This window comes from Haplochromis burtoni, unplaced genomic scaffold (assembly GCF_018398535.1).
Source record: "Haplochromis burtoni strain Fernald_Lab_line unplaced genomic scaffold, NCSU_Asbu1 Contig_26, whole genome shotgun sequence".
NCBI lineage: Eukaryota > Metazoa > Chordata > Actinopteri > Cichliformes > Cichlidae > Haplochromis > Haplochromis burtoni.
Window position 1 is genome coordinate 847789 of NW_024582387.1, and position 25264 is coordinate 873052.

Here is a 25264-nt window from a genome sequence, read left to right on the forward strand (position 1 = left end):
ATTGATTTTAAGTGCGCCATATTTTCCAAAAAACACGGTAATAACGACGGCCCGCTAGCATGCTCTACCAAAAATAGTGCTTTGTTGTGTATCTGACGGACGAAAGCTAAACCAGTTCCACATCACTGATGCTGCAGCATTTTTACAAACCAGTTCTGGTTCATCTGTTTCATTCAATGATCCGCTTTCGCCCTTCTCATTTTTCGTCGCCGCCATGCTTTTTCCGCCATGTGCGTATGAAAACAAAGGCATGCGCGTTTTACCCATATTCTATTGCGATATTTCATTTTCTTATCGTTGCCCAACATTATACCGTATTACCGTGAACGGTATGATATGGTCCGGCCCTACCGAGTACCCACAGAGAACATTCACACTCCCTGACCAGATGGTGGAGTTGAACTCAGCACCTTGCTAATTTCTTAATATGACTTTTCAAAGCCTTCTAAAACTTCTCCATGGACCATTTTAATGCCCGAAATAATTCATGGATATCTGCCAAAAACAGGTTAAATGAATTGAAATGTATAAAAACTTTTTATATACTTCTGAAACCTCCTCTAGGACCATTTGAGTTTTCCAAATAGTTCCTAAAAGACACTGAAGAACCCAATCTTCAAGGACTCTGATAAAGCCACTGAAATATAGGAAACTGCTGTTGTACTCACCATTCCACTTTTAGCTCAATGTAAGTCAGCAGTTGACATTTTCCTTTACAGGTTTCACATTGCTTTTTCCCCCTACCATCACACTTTGTACACCTAAACACACACAGACACAACTCATTATTTTTGGTTACTTACAGACATTGCAGATTTTGCTTTATTTTTTAAAAATATGGTATTTGTTTATTTTTACTTCTATTATTATTTTAAAAAATTACTGAACTTTTACTTATTGCAGCATTTCTTTGCTTAGACATTTTTAGGAAATTTTGCATCTGTCCTTTTCTAATTAGTTACTGTAATTAATCGTATATCCCCAGCATATGCACAGTCATAAAACTGGTATTTTTTCTGTTTTATTTTCAGTTTGTGTGACCATTCAGTACCTGTTTTTGCCTGTGCCATTACAGTGAGTGCAGGCTGGATCGGACTTTGCCGCACCATTACACATCGGGCACGCTTTCTACAACCACACAAATAAGCAAATGTTTTAATTGTACCTTGATCAGACTTTTCATGTCTTATTATTTACTATTGAGAGTTTCCTTACTTTTCCACTTCCACTGCACTCCTTGCATTGCTCAGTACCTGCTGCATGGCATGTGTGGCATTCCTAAACACAAACACACAAAAAAAAAGTTAAAAATGAGCAAAAGGTAAAAAATTTTCACGTGTTCATGGTTTTAAAGCCTCAATAAACTCAGGAAAAGATGAGCTGTAGAACCATCTCATGGACAACTAAAGATCCATCAAAATTCATCTGGAAAATTCTTTAAGTATATATGTCTTCAAGCTTAAAGCTCAGAACTAAACTGCAGGTAACCCAGCACTTTGACAGATAGCTTTTGTTATTCAGCCACCTTGACGGAGGACGTGTAGGGCACCCGGATCTTCTCTGTGTGGTCACTGAAATGTTTGGGGGGTGTGGCCTGGACCTCCCATGGTCGTGGAGCGGGCTGGGTCTAAAAGTCAGCAGGCTCACCTTTTAAATACACGAGATCACAGAAAATAAAAGTCAATAAACTACTAGTATAGTAAGTTACTGCATTGTCAGTAGATTTATGCAAGGATCAATAAAAGAGCCATTTGTTATGAAAACAAAAGCAAGTGTTTCCAGGTTTAACTCTTTCAGGTAAAACACTATTGATTAATCAGTTGTTCTGGAGTTTGATTCATAATAGGCTCTGAGTATCACACTATTGTTTTTAATCCCTCACAAGGCCATAAACTTTGAGTGTGGTCAAGAACAAAGTGAAAAATGTGGTTTGGTAACAGGAAACAACAAAACTCTACCATCAGATTAAAAAGCATCCAGCCTTGCTCTATAACAACAGAACATGGTGGCTCAAGGAAACAAATGAAAATGACCATTTTAATGGCTCCACATCAGATTTGGATTTAACAAAATGAAAAGGTGCGTTTACCTTCATGTGGTTTGTGGGCCCAGTCAGTTGACCTGGACTCAGTGAATGTCTCCAGACGGTACTAAGGAACAAAAAACAGACTTTACTGAAAGAAACTGGATTTGCTGATAACATTACTGTGCTAATTTCTCTATATTTCACATCAGAGTGAAAGTGAAACATACGTTTCTATGCATCATGTGCAAGAAATGTCTCTCCCATTAAATCCTACACAAAATTTGTTAAACCCAATCAGTATCGCACATTATACCATACAATGTATTTCCGGGTTGTTGCCATATAACTGGGCATCATATTACTGCATAACAAATTTTGTGGTAAAACCAGTACTTGGAACGGGTATTCCATATTCTTTGAGCTTCTTGCAAGAATCTTGAGGATGTGATGAAAAGTTCTGGCAAACTACTACTTCAGCAGCTCTGGACACTTACTAAAAGCTCTGAAGTTTTTGAGAAGAAAATGGTCGCACTTTCTATTACAGCTCAGTAATAAGGGGGTAATAGCAGGTTAACTGTCAACCTACAAGGTGTGTGTTTTAAATATGCTTTTTGCATGTTGCAGCTGTATTTCCTGTTTCATTAGGCAAACTGCCACAGTTGTTTTCAGATAATAATCACACACTTTTTTTGCTTAATAGGTTCTTAATATGTTATTAAATTTAAACAGGTGGTTTTGCATTTTGCAGCTCTGTTTCCTGCTTTTTACACAGAAACTACCACAGGTAATTGAGGGGTAATAACTTAACGCATATTACTGCATTATAGCATTCTTGTTTCTTCCTTGTGACTCCACTTTATTGTGGAGTTGTATTTCCATATTGTTATGTGCAGTTTTTGGGTTCTCATTATCCTATTACATACATTTCTGAGCAATATTACTCAACTGTAACCACTCTTGCTACCATGATATTACTTAGATATTAAGTGGTTATTACTTTGGTAATTGCATAGTAAAAGCTTGGAAATTACCACATTATTACACTCCTTTCCCCCCTTTTTACCCTACTACTACCCCTGTATTACCTAGCTGTAATAGAAAGTGCTACCAAAAAATTCATTATGCATGTTTCAACAGTTCATTATCATTCAATTATGTCCTTTGGTCTAATGTTTGGAAAACTATGGATAAAAGCATCTCAAACCAGAGCTCTGCAACAGACTGATCAAGATAGTAAAGGCAGATATGGAGGTAACTCAGTCCGCAGAATCACTGATGGTGGTGATGGTGGAACATTTAATCACCCTAAATGTGTTGAATGGCTCCATGGAGGTGATGACTCCCTGAGTGACTGGATCTTCACCGTAGCAGATATGAGATGACACAAATTTCTTGAATGCCTCCCGAGCCTCATCCTCAGAAAGAGAGGGGATGCTACAATACACACAAACTCTGTGTTAAACCAGAATATTCTACTGGTTGGTGAGCAGCTCAGAAACACAGGTAGTATGTTGTACCTCCATTCGGGATTTTCAGGGCTGGGTTGGGGTGGGGCTACTGGCTCCATGGGCATGGGAGGAGGCAGGAAACCTGCTGCATCAATGACAAATTTTCAAGTACCAGCAACAGCATTAATGTGAGGAATTATGTGAACCGGGCTTTTCTTACCTCCTCCTGGCACAGTGCCTTCATAGCCTGGGACATTGACAAACATGTTGGCTTGGGGTGCCATGACAGGTGGGTACATAGCTGGAATGAAAAACAAGAAACAAAAAATTCAACCAAACAGATCAGGTGACCCTGAATCCTCCCTTAGTTATGCTGCAAAAGATCTAGGCTGCTGGGGGATTCCCATGATGCACTGAGTGTTTCTTATTCCTTCCATTTAAAAGGTTTTTTTTCTTTACCACTGTAGCCAAAGTGCATGCTCATAGGAGGTTTCCTGATTGTTTTTTTTCTGTTTTTTTTTGTTGTGATTTGGTGCTATAAAACTGAATTGAATTGAATGGCTGGAGCTGAATAAGACTGTTCCTGCACAGAAGAATGTTTGGTGCAATGAAAAATGATTATGCCCACGCTATGGTTAGCCACGGCCAGGTGGGCTGGTGTATTTGCAGTGTGAACCCAAAAGCAGACACAGGAGAGGGAATGAGGTATAACAAAAGCCGGGCCTTTTATTGAGGCTGATTTCCAAAAGAGAAAACAAGGCAAGGCGAGTTGGGGGGAAAGGAAAGCAAAACCTAAATTGGAATAACCTAAACTCAATATAAAAACTATGACATGGAACTCAGCGCATGCAAAAACGGTGACCAGAAACATGAACATGAACACGAACATGAAGCATGAAAACAATCCTGAGACTTGCAGTGATATGACATGAGATAGACAGACAACCTGACAATGAAGAAAGAGAGACAGAGGACTTAAATTGTGTTAAAAAAAAATAAAAAATTAAAAGTTAAAAAATTGTGTATGTTTCTGTTCTGTGTCCTGTGTACTGTTTGTTTAAATATGTGTCTTTCTGGCTGCTGTCAAAACCAAATTTCCCCTCGTGGGACAATTAAAGGATTATTCTATTCTATTCTATTCTAAATACACAGAAGGGTATACTCTGTTGAACAGTTCTTGTTTCTGCCATGGCTGCTCTACAAAACGACTTGTGTAGATAAGTTAGTGAAATCATTCTTCAGAATCAGTTTTAGTTAGAAGGAAATGATTCACCTTCTGTGATATGTGATAAGTAAATGTGAAATGTAAAATGTAAAAGTAAAATGTGATAACTACGATGGTGCAGAAAGCTGCATCTGGTCAGAAGAAACAAACCCCACAAATTTTAAAGAGTTGTCCAGATTTGTTAAAACTTAAAACGGCTGTCAACGGACAGATGCAAGGATATCCATTGCTACCCCCTCATGCAATAAAGAGTTTCAAAGATGTTTGTTGTATGACAAGTATGATAATGGGGGTAGTATACTAACCCCATTTCCAGTGTTAGAGTAAACATTTTTAGTTCAGGTTTCTTTTACCATTTTCTCTCTTATCTCTTAATTTTAACAAACATCTCCAAAAAACAAACACTGATATGACAAGAAACTGCATTGATTTCTGAAAAGGGTAATAATGGTTGTGTGCAGACAGCCCCTAAAGCCCCGGACAGACTTTAACATTTTGTCACAGACTCTGAAGGACTCCATCACCCGTTCCAGCAACTCAAGAATCAATGATTACGTTAACCTGACACATGAGGGATTACAGACGAAGGCACGAGGTCAGTATCTAGAAAAAAAGACTCCAAAAACTGAAACTAGTAAAACAACTTGATTAGCTCTCTCAACATGACAGTGTTAACATCCATATCCTTGCATCTGTCCATTTACAGCTATTTAATTTTGTATAAATATGGTGAGCTATTCTAGGTTAGTGTTATTTTTCTTTCTGACCAGATGCTGTTTTCTGCACCATCTCTTCAACGCCCTTATACTTGTTACTAGTGTGTATGCGCTAAAACAGAAATATTTTCCATATCCTCAGTACGGTTTCAATAACTCATGCAAACACAGCATTTTGAAAAGGGTATAGAAGCCGTACCAGTTGTTTGACTCAAAACAACAAATTAAATCTTTACATTTCAACTTTCTTTGTCTTTGTCTCAAAAGATTATTTATTATCATGCATTACTATTATTATCATCACTGATTATTTCCTGACTTTCATTATGCCTAAATTGAGCACATTATATTAGGTCTGCACTCCCTTTCTTCACCTGAGTTGATTAAACTTATTTTTAAATCAGATACTGAAAATCTGACCTTGTTTTCTCTTTCAGAGTTTAGCAATCCATATGTGTCCTTATTTGTTAAGTCTAAAGCAGGGATGGCAAACTAATTTTAAAACATGGGCCACACTCACCCCATTTTAAATTTAAGCGGCCGGACCACTGGTCTTTCCAACAATAGAAATAAGTTTAACTACACATTTAGCTGAGATGCATTAATCTAAAAGAAATGCACGCAAGTCTTATAGTATCTCTTAGTTTTTCTACATGATAACGAAACACTGCTGACGTTAATGATAGAAATATGTCAGTGTGACTCTTTGGAATTGGAATTGTAAGAAATAAATGTGTAAAATTACAGAAAAGAAATTGCACAAAGTACAAAACAGAAAGATCCTGTTAATTCGCATTTTCCTCCCAAGTCCACTTTCTTTCTGCTTTTCTTTCTTTTTTGTCCACTACAAAGGCAAACGTCTGCATCAAATTCTTCAGGAAACAAGGTTCAGGTGGCTTGATGAGTTTCATCGGCAGTTTACTGTCAAAAAGGAAAACAAGTGGATCATGTTTGGAGCTCCTCTTTTAAAAACTAAAATATACTGAAAAAGCAAACGAATGCAGTTTAGTGAATGCTGAAGTTTAACATGATTCTGACTTAATCTTCGCACTGAATGTTTATTAATAGAAGTGACAGCGTTTCAGCGCCGACTATCAGGAGCCGAACCCTGCGTCTGCGCCTTTGAATAGCCCGCAGGGGTTCTGTGGTCAGTGTCGTGATGGTTCCTAAGCCTGCTGGTGTGTCCTGTGCTGCAGTTCCTACCTGAGCTGTTCATTCTGCTGCAGATCAACCACGCTGATATCAGCCTCACAGAATCCGTTACACTTAGAGTCATCCAGAACCGCATTTAAATGGTGAAATTCGGAACGCCCCCTGGTGGGAGAGCAGGCCCGCCTACCCCGAGTTAACGATCAAAGATAGAAGCAGTGAATGCAAACAATTGAAAAACTGTAAATCTTTATTTTTCCTGCGGTGTGCTTGTGACTCGCTCAATAAACAGCTGACCAGGGTCTATCCTGTGGCTGCAGTTAAGGCTTTTTTTAAGCGCAGAAAAACAAGCATTATATTGTGATACACCAATGGCTTTGGCAAGAAACAAATCCCGCTTTCTCTACTTTACTATTAGAACTCAGTTCATCATCATTTCGTGGTATCGGCACAAACGCGGCCTTTGGGGTCTTTTGTGCCGAAACCTGATCCAAATCCAACTTTTCTATGTTTTTTCTATTTGTAAATTTACCAATATTGATGAATAGACTGCATCCAACTGGATTGACACAATTTTGACTTTGCGTTATTGTACGTATCCTAATGAATATTTAAAATATTTCTATAGAATTGTGATTTTACATTTGTTGAAATTTCTGCTCCCCTCTTGCCCCCTTATCCTCACTTGTCAATGACGTTTTTTTTAACCTGGAAACTGATCGCAGCTTCTACCAATGTTCCTTCTGGTTTATAATGATTTGATATAATCCCTGATGGATTTGTGTGACATTTGTTTGACAGATTATAGGCTAAAAACCTGTTTACAGCTGTTTGAATACCAATCATTTTTTGGCAAAACCTGAAAGCACCTGCTTTGAGTGCATTTTCTAATAACCTTTAGTTGCAAAAGACCCAATTTTCCAGAAAAAAACTCCTTTCAAAATAAAAATGTAAATTATATGTACCGGTAAGAAAGAAAAAAAATCCTTAATTTCCAAGAGAGAACTGGACAGGGTATGTAGAGGGGTATGGTTGCAACATGGGGACAGTTGCAACACCCCCAATGCCATCAATCAACAATAAGATAGGAGTCATATGATCATTTCAGTGTTTACCCACTTCTATCCCTGACTTAAGGGCTAGAAATAGGGCGTGCAGATTTTATTGAGAAAAAGGGATTTTGATGTAACAACACAAAACTTTGTTTGCAGATAAAATGATATGGCTTACAGGAGATTAAATTCTGATTTCATAGATAAACTGTGATGCACCCCCTTGGGGTAACTATGCTAATACAGTTAGCTAAACAATTGATGACAGGAATTCTGTATACGGTTCTGAAGAGCCCATGAGATAAAGCAGCTGGTCTATGGCTAAACAAGCAGGAAGCAGCTAAGCCTCAGTTCTCACCTTGATCTCACTGATAAGATCTGCTCTGGATATATCGACCTCCTCTCTGGTTGCCACTACACACAGCTTCACCACTCCATCCTTCAGCTACTGTTCTCCCAGTATAGCCACGAGGGGGATTCCTGCTTCCTCACAGTACTGCAGCTGACTCAGCAGTTGTTGTTTTTTTTTTTGTACATCAACTCAGCCTTGATGCCAGCATTCCAGAGCTCAGAGATGAGTTGTCGTTGTTATAATCTCACACAACTAATTTACAGCACAACTCGTCCAAATCTTAAATGCCCAGAAAAGTCATCACTTATTGATTTATTTTTAACTAATATGCCGTATAAATATTCTCACACTGGGGTTTTCGCAAATGATATCAGTGACCACTGTGTGGTAGCTGTAGTCAGACAATCGAAGCTCCCAAAATCAAGGCCACAAATAGCTTTTAAATGAGATTTTAAGCATTTCTGTGAGCAAGCTTTCTTTCATGATTTATGGGACTATAACTGGAGTAGAATCTACCTAATAACTGATCTTGAGCTGCCATGGAATTATTTATATGATACTTTTATCAAAATGATAAATAAACATGCCCCTATCTGCAAATTTAGAGTAAAATGCAGAAACAACCCTTGGTTTTCTCCTCAGCTCTCCAGTCTCCTCAAAAAAAGGGATGCTGCCTGGGCTAAGGCCAGAAAAACCAAATCTGAAGCGGACTGGCTGATTTTTAGACAGCTCAGAAACCGTTCAACTTCCTTAATTAAAAAGGCCAAATCAGAATTCTATCTTTCAAATACTACTAAACATTTGAACGACCCTGAAAAATTCTGGAAAATAATAAAATCTTCTTATGGGGACATAACTACAAATGAGATGCCAACTTTTGTTATAAAAGACTCCTGTACTTTAACAGAGAAATGCGACATTCTAAACTGCTTTAATGAGCATTTTGTTTCTTCAGGATCTCTATTTGAATCTTTATATCCAGATTTAAAACAGCTTTCAACAAGAGGCTCCCTCTGCAACCACTCAAACTGAATCTGTGGTCCAACCCTTCAGTTTTTCTCCGCTAAAAGTTTTTGAGGTACACAGGGCTTTAAATCTGTTGGATCTAAATAAATCTGCAGGACCAGATCAACTTGATCCCTATTTTCTTAAGTTGGCTGCAGATTTTATAGCAGAACCAATAACTTAAATTTTTAATCTTACCCTCTCGAACAGTGAGATCCCTGTAATATGGAAATCTGCCTATGTTCTCCCTTTGAGGAGGTGATCCTTCAGATGTTAATAATTACAGGCCCATATCTAAATTGTGTGTTCTAGCAAAAGTTCTAGAAAAGTTCATTAGTGAACAACTGAAAGACTTTTTGGACAAAAATTCAGTTCTTTCCCAACATCAGTCAGGATTCAGAAAAGAACACAGCACAATAACTGATGCTATTAAAGTGGTTAATGACATCGTTGATTCAATAGACTGCAAAAAATACTGTGCTGCTCTTTTTCTTGACTTGTCAAAGGCTTTTGATACAGTTGACCATGCTATTTTATTAAATAGACTAAACAATATTGGTCTATCTGTAAATGCTGTAAGTTGGTTTTCAAATTACTTGTCAGCAAGAAAACAGTGTGTCCGTGCTGCTGGGTCTTCTTCCTCTTTTCTCCCAGTATCCAAAGGAGTTCCGCAGGGCTCCATATTAGGGCCATTGCTATTTTCTCTTTACATAAACAACCTTTGTGATAATTTGTCAAATGCAGCATTTCATCTTTATGCAGATGATACAGTTATTTATTGTTCATCCCCTTCAGTAGCACAAACCCTGCAATTTCTGCAGTCTGCCTTTGATGTCGTTCAGTCCCATTTAACTCAACTTAAGTTGGTGTTAAATCCAGAGAAATCCAAGTTCGTGTTATTCTCAAATGGCAAAGAGTTGTTAGCTACGTCTCCTAAGATTAAAACAATTCAAGGAACTGAAATTGAAATGGTCACATCTTACAAGTATCTAGGGATCATTATAGATCAGAATTTGCCATTTAAGACTCACATTCAAAGGCTTGTGTCGAAGTTAAAACTAAAACTAGGTTACTTTTTAGAAACCAATCCTGTTTCTCCCTCCAAGTGAGAAAACATTTGATTCGTGCAACCTTTTTACCTTTATTGGATTATGGTGACCTGCTTTTTATGAATGCACCTGCCCACTACCTAAAGAGGCTGGATACTGTGTACCATTGTGCTTTACGTTTTATTACTGGCTATGGAAATCGTGTACATCATTGTTCTTTGTATGCTGCTGCTAAATGTCCATCTTGCATATTCGCAGACTCTCCCATTGGTTGATCTTTATCTATAAATCTCTCCTTGGGCTGGTTCCATCTTATTTATGTGTCTATATGTGTAAAAACCACAACCAATACAGCCTTCGTTCGCACAATATCATACAATTGATTGTCCCAAAAATCAGAAAAGAATTGGGGAAAAGGCTTTTAAATATGCTGCCCCTGCTCTTTTACTCAGTGTGATTGTTTTTAATGTACTCTTAATTTGATCTGTTATTGTATATTTTACACATGTTGGTATGGGATATTGTATTTGTTTTAAATGTTATATACCTATGTGGTATGTGACTTTTGTTGCCATGATGCCAGGTCCCTCTTGGAAATGAGATTTTACCTGGATAAATAAAGGACTAATAAAGAGGTGGGGTGGGTTGTAACATATTTTAGAAGTGTTAGAACATCCCCTTACATAAAACTAAGATTCAAATTTATTAATTTGAATCATTTTACAGCATGCCTAGGCAGTGGTTAAGTGACACAATGCACACAATGCATCCTGGGATGACATGTAGCAGGGGAGGTGCAGCAGATTGACCCGGAAGTTATACAGAGTTCATTCCCACCACAATGAAGGGATTTCCGGAAGTGGGGTCAGATGTTACCTTGGTTACATAAAGGCAACATATTAAGAGGTTAACCCACAGGCTAATGCCATCATCTCATGTTTTTATTTCACCTTTCAACTGTGATTAGTCAGATTTTTCTCTAGAGGAAACATTTAATCACACATTGTTTAAAGTTGAAGTCACACATACAGAAAGCAGCACGTCATTGTTTTTGAAAGTTTTAGATGGATAAAAGGATGTTTTCTTGTCATGCTGAAGACGCTATAGTGGCACATACTGGCACATGTTTGGAGTAAACTTTTTGGTAACACAGAAACACTTTCAGTTAGAGGCACATGAGGCTGGTTTTTGCCTTCAGAGCATAGCAAAAACCTTCCACAGGAAGTGAAATTAAGTGGGAAGTAAGAAAGAGTAAGTAAGTGTACAGCAATTGGTAACTATAGGATAGTAGTTTGATTGGCAACATCATTATATTACAAAAATCACCAACAGTAAACATTTCCTGTTATTGTAAATGTGAATAAACCCAGCCCAAATGTATCCATCCTTCACAAAGTGCTGCAGTTTTTTTTACAGCGACTTGCCATAAACATCGTGTGAAGGTACATATTATATTCATAATTCTCTATTATATAAAAACATTTAAATGTCCTTAAGTCCCTGCAAAAATTTGAATCATCTTCATCTGATATCTCCAAAGTATGATAAGGACACGCATGCAGAACTTGCAGTAAGTTGCAGTAACAGCGGAGGGAGATATTTTATTTCAAGCCTACATGAAAATAATCACAGGAAAGTGTTTAAACAGACATTATGAACTTATTTACATATATAAATATATATTATTATCTGCCCTGCTTAATCATTTCTGGTGATTAAGGACATTGGAATGTACATCATATGTTTTTTGTTCACTACTGACTTGGTGGCTTTAATATTATTATTTTTATTATCTACCCCTGCTGGTGATGCAACTTCTGCGTGCCTGTCCGTTTCACTTTTTGGAGAAGCAAAGTGTGAAATGGATGCAGTGGACCGGTGTGTCTTGTCCCGATTCGTGATTGAGGTGTGAGACAAACGACTGCTGGTCCAAGTGCATCAAAACAATGATTTTATTAAACACGTGTGAAGGAAATACACCATCACAATCCTCAGCATAAATCCCCCAAAACAGCATACTTAAAATGTTTTTATATGTCAGGGTATAACGCCCCCTCATGCGTCAAAGCAGATACATAACATGCATAAGTTACAGTAACCACAGCTCTTCTGCTGACAACCTTTGACACACACTCAAACATCTCTGGAACATCAGAAACACATTCTACAAAAACTGTTGCTTATGCAGGCACAAAATGCAGTTACAAGCAAAATATGTCTTAACTCTAACCTAGAAATGAATCTATATACTGTCTGTGTATGCAGGCGAACTGTCTCGACCTCACCTCACCAGATAAAGCTTGTAACCTCTTACCAGACAGGAGGCCAACTCTTTCATAAACACATTCTTACAATATATGTAATAACATGCTTGAAACTATATGTGTAATATATATTGAATAAATGTTGTAATCAAATGCTACTCAAAGCTTAATAAAAAGGATTTAAGAGAATAAACATGATATAAAATGATATAATCCCCACAGTCTGTTATGTTTTCCTATGAGACTGGGTTGTATGGATACAGTAGCTCTAAATGAAGCATTATAAGATGTGAAATATCACAATTATTCCTTTAGCTTGACCACTTACATTATTAAGTATTCACCCCCTTCCTGATATCTTACTTCTTAACATATGTGTCATACTTTAATGTTTCAAATCAAAAACCTTTTAATTCTACACAAAGATAACCAGAGAAAATACAAAATACACTTTTTAATTGATGATTTCATTCATCAAGGGAAAAACATTAACCAAACCTACCTGATACTATGTGAAAAATACTGGCAGCCGCCAGTGCTAACCCTCAGTTTCCTAGTAGATGCACGGTATGGTGTCAGGCCGAGCTTATTTTGCTTGTGTAGTGGCATAATACAATACAACTCTTGTGTCCTGGGTTCAATTCCTGGTGGTGCAGGTGTTTATATAACGTCCTCAGGGATTAATGAAGAATTGCAATTTTTAAGATATTACAGTGCCTCGTTCTTGAGTTATTGCATTCACAAACTTTGGTGTCCACACCACCCGACCACATGCCTGGCCGGTGGGGTGACAACGATACCCCATCAGCCTTCTACGCTTAAGGGGTAAAAAGCAGTTGCCGCTAAACCTAAACTTAATAAGAGCTTGTGCAAACCTTGGCAGAAAAAGCTGCAGTCAGACATTTGTGATAACTGGCCATGACTCTTTCATATCGCTGTAGAGGAATAATAGCCCGCTCTTATTTGTAGCATTGTTTAAATTCAGCCACGCTCAAGAGTTTTTGAGCATGAACGGCAAAAATCACAATCTGATATAAGTCCAAACTTTTCTTAGGTCACTTTAAAACCTTCACTTTTTGTTCTTTATTTATTTATTTTTACCATTCAGAGGTAGACTCTATTGTATTTCAGACATTGTCCTGCTGCATAAGCCAAGTGTTCTTGAGCTTCACAACCCAAAGTGATGGCTGGACATTCTGCTTCTGAATTTTATGGTAGAGAGCAGAATTCACGTTTCCATCAATTACAGTAAATTGCTCACAATGTGACATTACCATTACCATGACATTATCTTTTGCATCCATACATTCCCAGCAGGTCCCTGAGGTCATGTGACCAGGGCTTGCTTGCTGTCCAGCACACGAGGCTGAAAACAAAAGGCGACAAAGCTTTTGGAACTGTGGCCCCCAGATTGTGGAACTCTCTCCCTTTGAGCCTGAGATCTGTGGACTCAGTGGTCACTTTTAAAAAACAGCTAAAAACCCATCTTTTTAAACTTGCTTTTAGTTGATTTTTATTTTTAGGTTTTAGCTTCTGTGATTTTTATCTTGAAAGGTGCTATATAAATAAAGTTTTACTTACTTACTTACCAGCACCAACTTTAACTGTCAGTATAGAGTTTTTATTTTAATTTTTTAATTTTAATAAAATGCTGAACAGAACATTATATTCTATTACTTTTTAACACAGGTATGGTTTGCTTTTCTTACCCTAATAAATGAATCATCATTATATATGGAAAAAGGAAGACTGATGTTAAAAAAAAGAGAACAATGAGTACATGTTTAATTGCTTTGAGCTGTGTGTATTTGTGAGTCTACAGGATGACGCAGCAGCAGGTCTCTGGGTAGTCGTCAGCACTGACTTTGCGCTCGTTGCCGTACACGTAGTAGACGTAGCTCTTGTCTTTCCACTTGTAGTTCACCTGAGTGATGGGGATCAGCTCGACCGTCTGCCTCTGAAAGAGAGAGAGATGGAGGGATTCATATTAAAGGAAAACTTTCAACAGCATCAGAGCGCGTCAGCTTGAGTCAGAATACTTTAGCTTTGCTTAGCATTGGCTGAAAGCAGGAGTAAAGGAAATGAGCACTTTTCTTAGCCACGTTTCAGATTTGTGTTAATCTTCAATCAACCAGCTTCAAACCTTTATGTCCTTTTCTTTAACAAAAATTCCAACAATTAATTCCCCTTTTTTGAGTGTTTATATAACAGCTAACTCTTCAACCACCATCATTCAAGATGGCTTTAGTTATCTTTATAGGTCACCTTTTCCCTCAAGCTTCTGTAGCAGTCAATTACTTGAGTAATTGAACAGTCTATTGATTTTTCTATTGACTAACTGAGGAATCAGTTAAGTTAAATAATTTGCAGAGCAAAGCAATAAATTGCAGAGTAACACAGGCACACCAGCACAGGCTGGCCACTGGGGGTGACTACACTATAGCCTATAGACTCAAAACAGAAGTCTAAAGTAAACTTTGCACATTTTCCTTGCTGCTTCAACTACAAATAATGGAATTTCAGCTCGAATCAATTATATTTCAACTAGAATTAACTGCTGATGGAACAAGGATAGCTGTTTTCTTTCCCTCCACTACTGGAGAAGATTGGTAATTTTTCTTTTGAGCTGTGTGTCGGCCTACCTGCTGCAGAATCCTGGAGGTTTTGCCATACTTAGTTTGATGTTCTTTGATCAGACGCTCAGAGGCCTGAGAGACTGCTGGGTTTGAAACCCAAGCAGTGGGTAGACCTGAGAGAAGCAAGAGTTTAATTCACAATATTCACACCGCTAACCCCAGCAATGTGTTTTCCTTCTCCCCAACCTTTCCTTTACATTTATCTCAACTACACCTGTCTGAGGTGAGTTCCTGCAGTGGCTTTATGTTTAATTTATGGAGATTATTTTAACATTTCAAACATAGAATATAACATTCCAAACTACTGTGTGAAACTACTGAGATGTAGTTTTTTGTATGAAATTTTGGTATTTAAAAAAAAAAAATCTTATTAAGATTCAAAGTGAAGCTACATTGTGTGTGTGTGTGTGTGTGTGTGTGTGTGTGTGTGTGTGTGTGTGTGTGTGTGTGTGTGTGTGTGTGATGTGTGTGTGTGTGTGTTGTGTGTGTGTGTGTGTGTATGTGTATGTTGTGTGTGTTGTTTGTGTTTGTGTGTGTGTGTGAGCTGAGTGTGTGTGTGTGTGTACCAGGTTCTGGCTGCTCTTGAACAGCTCTTTCCCTTTTACTGAGCGCAGGTTATCACTCTTCAGACCACAGCTCTGCTCCACCAGATGATCTTCCACATGGTTTTTCCTAAACACAAACACACAGATATGAACTATATTCATGCTGTATCCATCAAATATAAATACAGATATAACACACACTCTACATCCTGATGAATACAATATTACATGAATCAATCATTTCAAGTTTTAACCAATCAAGTTTCTACTGTTTTCAGTTTAAACTCGCAGCATGTAATTTTCATCTTTATTGACTAGAGGGCACCAAAGCATCACTCAAAAAAACATTTATTCTCTTCCGCTTATCCTTAGCAGGGTTGCATGAGTGCAAGGGGAAGAGGTGGGGTACATCTTGGACAGCCGGCTAGTCTGTTGCAGTTCTAACACAGAGAGACAGACAACCGTTCACACCTAAGGGCAATTTAGAATCACGACCAGTAACTGCATGTCTTTGGACTGTGAAAGGAGGCCTGAGTACCCACAGAGAACACTCCACTCCACACAGAAAGGCCCTGACCAGATTATGGAGATGAACTCAGGATCTTCCTGCTGTGACGCAGTGTAAGCCACCACATCGGGGGTTCGAATCCGCTGAACGGCTACCCTGAGGTACCCCTGAGCAAGGTACCGTCCCTACACACTGCTCCCTGTGCACCTGCTTAGTGGCTGCCCACTGCTTCACTGAGTGAATGGGTCAAATGCAGAGAAAAACAAGTAATTTCCCCACGGGGATCAATAAAGTATACATTATTATTATTAGTGACTGAATATATTGGATTTGCAACAGTGCTTTGAATGTTCACGAAACCTGAATTTTCTCAATTTCAGGATAAATTACATCAGATAAATCTCTGTTGTTAATAATATTGGGGTGCCCACTGATCAAGAAATTTTTTTATTATCATTCAAATATGGCTTTCAAATTTAATGCTATATTTTTACATGCTACATACTTTTACTGATAGTAAAACGAAACAATGACCATGTGTAATTTCTTCTCTTGTTTCCTTGTTTGATTTTTAAAATTTGTTTATACTGTATGTCAGATATCTGCAGAAATATATGGGCCTCTTAAGCCTTTAAGCAACTCTGTCACTGAAAGATAAAATCTTTGTTTTCATAAACTGGTTATTCCTCAAATACAACTAAAACCGTGGGCAGGGCTCATGTATTATCCTTAAGGACTGGACCCCATCAGTAGTCTGTGGAAGATATTTAATGTTTTCTAAAATTTCAGTGGAAGTACCTCAAAAAATATTTAAGGTGGGAAAAAAAAAAAGAACCAACTAATTTGCATTGACTTTTCAAAGCCTTTTAAAACATCTCCATGTACCATTTTCCTCTACATAATTCATGAATATCTGTCAAAACAACCAGACCTCAAACAGAACCTTAAGTATACTTAATTAACTCTGCAAGTATCCAGGACATGTAGCATAAAATTGGCTTCAAGGGCTTTAGAAACAAATTTAAACCGTTTAAAGGAGTTAAATTGAGTTCAAATATAAGTGTCTTTATATACTTCTGCAACCTCCTCCAGGACCATTTGAATTTTCCAAATGACACCTAAAACACACTTGAAGAACCCAATCTTCATACAGGAATCATAGGAAATATAGGAATGTTGAAACTGCTGTTGTACTTGTACTCACCATTCCACTTTCAGCTCAATGTAGGTCAGCAGTTGACGTTTTCCTTTACAGGTTTCACATTGGTTTTTCCCACTACCATTACACTTTGTACACCTAAACACACACAGACACATGACTCATTATTTTTGGTTACTTATAGACATACAAATTTTTTCCCAATTTTTTCTTTGTTACTAAAGTCCACATTGAAGTGAATAAAATCATTTAAATATGTTTGACTCAGTCTTGACCATTATCGATTCTCTAGATTTTATTTTAACTTTAAAAAAAAATCTGATATTTGTTTATTTTGTCAATATTGCTGCTCATCTTCAACCAGGCTACACTCATAAAAGACTTTAATTATCAAATGTATTTTTAAAAGTTTGTTAAATAAATAAAAGTAACTTGTGATTTCACATCCTGCTGAACATTTTTTGACTGATTTCTTCCTTTGCTCATATTTATTGGGCCAGATGATCATTTCTTTACAAAAAGTTATCCCAGTTATTGTGGGATAACTAGATGGCAGATGGGAGCAGACAGATGATCAGTTGAGTCCGTAGCGTCAGATAAAAGAGCAACAAATAGCAACAACAGCATTTTATTTCACTCTTTAAATTGTTAAACCCTTTATTTTATAAAACATTCATATATAAAACAATTGTTTAATGAGGCTTTTCTTGCTTTTGTAACACTTCTACTTTTGCTTTTAATTTGAGTAAAATAAAGCATCATTGAGGACATGAGCAGAGATTTAAGCAGAAAATGAATGGACATGCAGAAAAAGAAGAAAAAGTGATTCATTCGGTGGACTCTTGAAAAGAAAGAGAAAAACTGCTAAGGAAAAAAAATAGGCTAAAGGTTCTGAGAAAATGACAGACACACAAGTAGCCCAGGAAAAACATGCTGCAGGGCATTGCAAGCCTCCCAGAGGTGTCTCAAACCACCTGAAATAAACTGACACGGTCCCACGACAGTACTGATGACATGACTCTGTGTGTGCGTGTGTGTCTGAGAAGGGCGTTGTCTGAATCCATTCCAATTTTCATTAAGCCATTCAGCACCACAGCTTCAGAATAAAAACTAAAGTTACTAAATAAATAGCTATTGTGATTGATCAACAGAGAGGACCATACGAATGCCTGAATGAAAAGCTTAGCTGTTAACTGACTGTAATTCAATTCATTATTCATGTTAGAACTTGCAGTCCATATGCTGACAAACACATTATGAAGCCTTTTTTTCACAAGTTTATAAACCCTCAAACTCTGAAAGTCTCATGCTCTGCTCAGTACATGTAAAAGAGTCACCTCATTCCCTGTATAGAGAAAAAGTCCATCATCATCCCAGCTGGCTGTTTTCTGAGTCTGATAAGTAGATATCTACTTCGCACAGCTCACCAAATAGTTCTAAGCGGAAGTGGGGTTTAAACCGTGTATTGTTGCGTTTGATTGGATCACCTGTATCTGAAGGGGAAAACGTGAGGTAGAGGCTCCATAGTATAGTACAGGGGTGTCCAAACAGTTTTATTAATAGAAATTCACCTATAGGGGCCAACAATCCCTACTGACATTATTTTCTACAGGCTCATAACCCCAACATTTTCATGCAAATATGATCTAATCAAATTGCAATATATTAAGCTGTGTTTTTGACTTTAAAATGTTAATAGTGAATAAATTATTTGAAAACACAAATTCAAAATAATCAGAATCTAAAATTTATGAATTTCAGGAGACAATTCTTGTACTTGCTTGCCAACATTAAAAAAAAAGAAAAAAAAAAGAATAGGAGGTCTGATCCCAATTTATTAACACTGAATCATTTCAATTGTAATTGTTTAATTCGGCGTATCATTATTAGTTTGCATGTTTAAAAAGAAAAAGGTAGATGAAGATAATACAAAATGTAAGCTTTGAAACTGGTATTTTTTCTGTTTTATTTTCAGTTTGTGTGACCATTCAGTACCTGTCTTTGCCTGTGCCGTTACAGTGAGTGCAGGCTGGATCGGACTTTGCCGCACCATTACACATCGGGCAAGTTTTCTACAACGACACAAATAAGCAAATGTTTTAATTGTACCTTGATCAGACTTTTCATGTCTTATTATTTACTATTGAGAGTTTCCTTACTTTTCCACTTCCACTGCACTCCTTGCATTGCTCAGTACCTGCTGCATTGCACGTGTGGCATTGCTAAACACAAACACACAAAAAAATAAAAATGAGTAAAAGGTAAAAACTTTTCAGAATCACACTGATGGGGAGTTCTCCTTAGATTCCTCACACACAGTTTGTGTTCATGGTTTAACTTCTAATTAGAGCTCCAGCTAAAGTGAAAACTACATGTGGCTATAGCACTGACACCTCGTGCTATGTTAGAAACCAGCTCATTCAGGAACTCAAATCTTCACAGATTTCAAGTATCCCATTCTTTACGTATATATATCTTCAAGCTTAAAGCTCAGAACTAAACTGCAGGTAACCCAGCACTTTGACAGATAGCTTTTGTTATTCAGCCACCTTGACGGAGGACGTGTAGGGCACCCGGATCTTCTCTGTGTGGTCACTGAAAAGTTTGGGGGGTGTGGCCTGGACCTCCCATGGTCGTGGAGCGGGCTGGGCATAAAAGTCAGCAGGCTCACCTTTTAAATACACGAGATCACAGAAAATGACAGTCAATAAACTACTAGTATAGTAAGTTACTGCAATGTCAGTAGATTTACGCAAGGATTAATAAAAAAGGCATTTCATTATTATGAAAACAAAAGCAAGTGTTTCCAGGTTTAACTCTTTCAGGTAAAACACTATTGATTAATCAGTTGTTCTGGAGTTTGATTCATAATAGGCTCTGAGTATCACACTATTGTTTTTAATCCCTCACAAGGCCATAAACTTTGAGTGTGGTCAAGAACAAAGTGAAAAATGTGGTTTGGTAACAGGAAACAACAAAACTCTACCATCAGATTAAAAAGCATCCAGCCTTGCTCTATAACAACAGAACATGGTGGCTCAAGGAAACAAATGAAAATGACCATTTTAATGGCTCCACATCAGGTTTGGATTTAACAAAATGAAAATGTGCGTTTACCTTCATGTGGTTTGTGGGCCCAGTCAGTTGACCTGGACTCAGTGAATGTCTCCAGACGGTACTAAGGAACAAAAAACAGACTTTACTGAGAGAAACTGGATTTGCTGATAACATTACTGGGCTAATTTCTCTATATTTCACATCAGAGTGAAAGTGAAACATACGTTTCTATGCATCATGTGCAAAAAGCTGGACATGTTAAAATAAAAGCATATTTGTTGTGTCAGATACAAGTTACAGGCGTTATGATTTTATTCACAATTGAATGTCACTTTAAGGTTTTTCAGGTCACATGTCAGCCATGTGCAAGTTAAGGTTTGTTTTAAACTGATGTGAAACAGTTTTTTGAACTGAGACTGTCCTCTTTGACAACACATCTTTGCCTTTATTTTGTCTCTGCATGCTCAAGATGTCATCACTTAGAAGGACTTTGCAATAACACTGCTCATGCAGCTATTGCCTGTCAGCCTGGTACTGTATGAGCCTTCAGTCTGTTTCTGGATCAGGAAAGAGTTGTATTAATGCACATGTAGAATGAGAAAAAACATCTTATTGTCAAAATAAGTATAAGATGGAGACAAATGGGGGTGAAAATATTGAATAACAAGAACTATTTTCACTCTCACTGTTAAAAGTGTAGAACCTGAGATAGTTGTGATATTAAATCCACAATTTGTTTAAACTTGTAACATACAATGTATTTCCAATTTGGTTTCATATAACTGGGCATCATATTACTGCATAACAAATTTTGTGGTAAAACCAGTATTTGGAACCGGTATTCCATATTCTTTGAGCTTCAATTGCAAGATCTTGAGGAGTGTGATGAAAAGTCTGGCAAACTACTACTTCAAGCAGTCTGGACACTTACTAAAAGCCCTCAAGTTTCTGAGAAAAAAAAATCCTTACACAGGTTTATTCTTAACAGTTCATTATCATTCAATTATGTCCTTTGGTCAAATGTTTAGAAAACTATGAGTACAAACAGTTCAAACCATTCTGTTGCAGAGATAGTAAAAGCAGGTAACTCAGTCCTCAGCATCACTGATGCTGAGGACTGATGAGGACTGATTATAAAAAGGGAACATTTAATCACCCTAAATGTGTTGAATGGCTCCATGGAGGTGATGACTCCCTGAGTGACTGGTGCGTCACCGTAGCAGCAATGAGACGACACAAATTCCTCTAAAGCCTCGCGAGCTGCATTTTCAGACAGAGAGGGGATGCTACAAAACACACAAACTCTGTGTTAAACCAGAATATTCTACTGATTGTTGAGCAGCTGAAAGACACAGATAATATGTCGTACCTCCATTCAGGATTTTCAGGGGCGGGTTGGGGTGGAGCTACTGGCTCCATGGGCATGGGAGGAGGCAGGAAACCTCCTGTATCAATGACAAATTTTCAAGTACCAGCAACAGCATTAATGTGAGGAATTATGTGAACCGGGCTTTTCTTACCTCCTCCTGGCACAGTGCCTTCATAGCCTGGGACATTGCCAAACATGTTGGCTTGGGGTGCCATGACAGGTGGGTACATAGCTGGAATAAACAAGAAACAAACCATTGAAACCAATATTTTGGATGAAGTTAAAAATTTTCATTCAAACTAAAGTTCTAACCGAACAGCTTAGGAGGTTTGGGCCCTATACCACCAACCTCGTTCAGCAAACATGCAGAACTAAAAGTCGAAAACAGAAAAGCCAGCTTTAATTAAGCTTGGCCTAAAAACAAAAACAAAAAACAAACATTTGATAACGGTGTAACACAAATTTCACGCATCACTGAATGCAGGCAAAACAGAAAATACCTCGACATTATAAGTACAATTTTTTTGCCATCTTCACACAGATTTTTCCCTTTCTATTTATTTTTATTTGGAATTATTAATTTTAGAAAAATGATTATATCCATCTATGGGAATATCAGTTCCTACTGACATGACAGCAGAATAATGGCTCAGAAAACTAAAATTAAGATTACATTTACATGACACTTTCCCCTTCTAAAAGACTCAAAACTTGCCATTGTTCCTAAAATTTAGTTCCAATGCTTTTGAGTAATTTTGAGTAAGCTAGCATAATTTTAACCTCAAAGAGGATTTTTTTTCCTTCATGTTTGTATACAAGAGAAACTGCTTAATAAACAAAATCTATATGCGTTTTTTGAAAGCTTTTTACAACTTACAGACTTTGTTCAAATGCGTTTGCAATTTGGTAGTGTTTCCTCCCTTAAATGAAATATCTACTTTGCAAGTATTGCAAGTTGCCCTGTTGTCTTCCGTTCTCGTAAAGTATAATCAAACTTTTTAGTGTTTGAGCCGCGTAGGCGCCGTTTTTCCTGCCAGGTAAATGACTTTTTCCTGCCATCCTCCTCTCCTACTTGCAGGTCCTCACAGCGTAGGATTGCCGCTGCTAAAACTAAACAGAGCTCCCTGAAAGGCACAGCCAATCACATTGGCTATATTTGTCACATGATATAGGACGCCAGTAGAGAACGTAATTTAACTCTTTCTGCACCGCTGCGTGAATGAGAGGTTGACAGATCGCTTTGTTTTTCTTTACTCAAAGAGATCAAATTATTGGTGGGGACAATTCAATAATCGCTGGATATTGGTGGGGACATTTCCCTTAATTCCGTCCATGCCAAATCTACGCCCTTGCATGAATTAAAAGGAAAGGTATCATATTTCACATTATCTTCCTTCAGAAGACTCATTCATCAAACTGGTTAAACAGTGACATGTGGAACATGACAATTTTTTTAGATAAACTTCAGTTCATACAAAGTTACATTATGTGTGCAGCTGAACAAGCCTGATCCTGCAGAGAAATTTGTGGTGCGAATGAAAGAGGGTTCTGCCCACGCTAGCGTTAGCTATTCCAGTAAGATTAAAACCAGCATGTTAACCTCACACCCAAAAATGGTGACAGAATATTGTAATGCATCTCATTTTACTTTTGATATTAAAATTTGACCCCGCCCCTTTTTTGTTGTTGTATTAACTGTCATGTTTAAGTCAAATAAATGTAATAAATAAATAAGTCACCATGAAATCACAATTAAGGCAAAATACAGTTAATAAATTTACATATCAGAACAGAACTGTAACATGTTCTCCACTGCAACCCCGCAGGTTTATTTCTGATTCTGTCATAAGTCAGCTGTGTGCAGGCAGGAAAGGACCCAAACACACACTCACGTCTCAAGTAAACTCAAAAAACACAGCCTTATTTGCTGGCGTGTAGGTGACACAAAGAAAATAACCTAAACTGGAATACTGGAACCTAATCGTACAAAGAGACACACAGGGAAATACACAGCCATGGATCAGGGAGATTGCAACGCTGGACAGAAGAAAACAAAGTGCTTCAATTAACAGGTAATGACGAGAGAACAGGAAACGCACACACACGCAGCTGAGGCTAATTACACACAACGAGACAAAGGATGCAAAGCTAAACATAAAACATGAGATAAGGTACCTTCAGAGTTAGAGAAGTGAAACAAAACATGGCACACACAGATAAGAGAAAGTAAAACCGGAAGTAATGAGAACATTCACAGAGACGCAGACAGACACAGAAACGTGACTGAATGGGGAAACATGGCAGCCAGGGGAAAACAGAATAAAACACGAGGAGGAAATAAGACACAAGAACTCACACAACCTATATAAACACAGACACACAAAGAGAGACACAGAGGCCACAAGGGGAAAATACTAAATAATAAGGAACTAAACAGGGAATATAAGAAACTCAAAACAGGACAACTAGACTAACAAAGTGGACTTCTACATAAATCATCATACAAAATGACAAAAACACAACCCCCCCCCTCCCCCAGAGATTCACAGTTTTTAAAGTTTCTATAAGTAGAATGGGAGGCAGAGTTTTGAGCGACAGACACACTCTCTAGTTTTAAGATTAGCTTAAGCACTGATTACTTCTCAACTCTCTTTTCTCTTTCACACTATTACATACGTAGTCTAAACCAGCAGTCCCCAACCCCCGGGCCTCAGACCGGCACCGGTCCGTGAGTCGTTTGGTACCGGGCCGCGAGAGTTGAGGCTCAGGTGTGAAATGTATGCTTTTCAGGATTTTTATCGGTTTTTAGCGTTATTCTGTTATCGTTTTTATCGTTAACTCGGTTTTCCTGGGTCTTTTTACTTGTGTTATGAATAAATCTTCTTTTTTTGGTACCGGTACTAGTTTTATTTTGTTGTATTTATCCGCGACACCTTAAAGGCCGGTCCATGAAAATATTGTCGGGCGTGAACCGGTCCGTGGCGCGAAAAAGGTTGGGGACCGCTGGTCGAAACTCGTTAAAAAGGCAAACATCTGCATAAAACTACAGGCTTCTTCATATAGGCGGAGGGGGCAGGAACCGTCATCCAGCAATGATAAAGATCTTCAAGTTATAAAACAAGCTATAAAAAAAGCAGGTTAGGTCAATGCAACAACATTAATGTGAGGAATTGGGCTTTTCTTACCTCCTGCCGACACATTGCCTTCATAGAATGGGGCATTGCTGAAAGTGTTGGCTGAGGTGGGCATGAGAGGGGTATATGCAGCTGGAATTAAAAGAAATAAGAAACAAACCATTCAAACTAACACAGAGAGAACTCAAATTCATCTAAGTTTTTTTTAATGCATTAATTAATTATCCTTTTTTTTTGTGGTGCGGGGGGATGTTTTTGCTTAGGGTAAGGTGAACACTCAGAGGATGACATCAACATTGAAGTTTATTATGGATAATAAGTATTGCGTAAGCTGGGCCTCAGCAGTTGTGGGAAGGGAAATGTATGGTCATGTACCCAGGGCTGGTCTCTGTGGCCTTGGTGCGCTCTGTTTAAGAGAGGTCTCCCCTTCCAGAGGGAATTATTCCTTTTTCCCTTATCAAAGGCATCAGTCGCATTTGTTACTTTGATGGACTGCCGAATCTTCAAGAATCTGTCTTCGCTTATCCATCCTTTCATGCATCTATTTTCTGCCGTTTTTTTGGGGGGGGG

The 25264-nt window shown here is 37.9% G+C and overlaps 2 protein-coding genes across 2 annotated transcripts in view; both read right to left on the reverse strand.

Annotated features, from left to right (window-relative positions):
* Nucleotides 1-667: 667 nt before the first annotated feature.
* Nucleotides 668-6671, reverse strand: LOC102308030 (protein SSUH2 homolog). The gene is made up of 9 exons (XM_014332242.2): nt 6619-6671; nt 3695-3775; nt 3544-3616; nt 3331-3460; nt 2090-2150; nt 1526-1647; nt 1216-1278; nt 1052-1128; nt 668-761 (listed from the first exon to the last, which is right to left on the reverse strand). Exons 1-6 carry the CDS (start codon nt 6629-6631, stop codon nt 1628-1630), a joined length of 378 nt encoding a protein of 125 aa, XP_014187728.2. The 5' UTR covers nt 6632-6671; the 3' UTR covers nt 668-761; nt 1052-1128; nt 1216-1278; nt 1526-1627.
* Nucleotides 6672-11956: 5285 nt separating this feature from the next.
* LOC106632310 (protein SSUH2 homolog) overlaps nt 11957-25264 on the reverse strand; it is a 15045-nt gene continuing 1737 nt past the window's right edge. Inside the window, 13 exon segments of the mRNA XM_042218976.1 lie at nt 11957-14243; nt 14929-15014; nt 15017-15035; nt 15489-15594; nt 17180-17272; nt 19130-19206; nt 19294-19356; nt 19684-19805; nt 20252-20312; nt 21348-21477; nt 21561-21636; nt 21712-21792; nt 24746-24826. Coding sequence (XP_042074910.1) covers nt 14103-14243; nt 14929-15014; nt 15017-15035; nt 15489-15594; nt 17180-17272; nt 19130-19206; nt 19294-19356; nt 19684-19805; nt 20252-20312; nt 21348-21477; nt 21561-21636; nt 21712-21792; nt 24746-24826 — 1136 coding nt within the window. The 3' untranslated portion in view covers nt 11957-14102.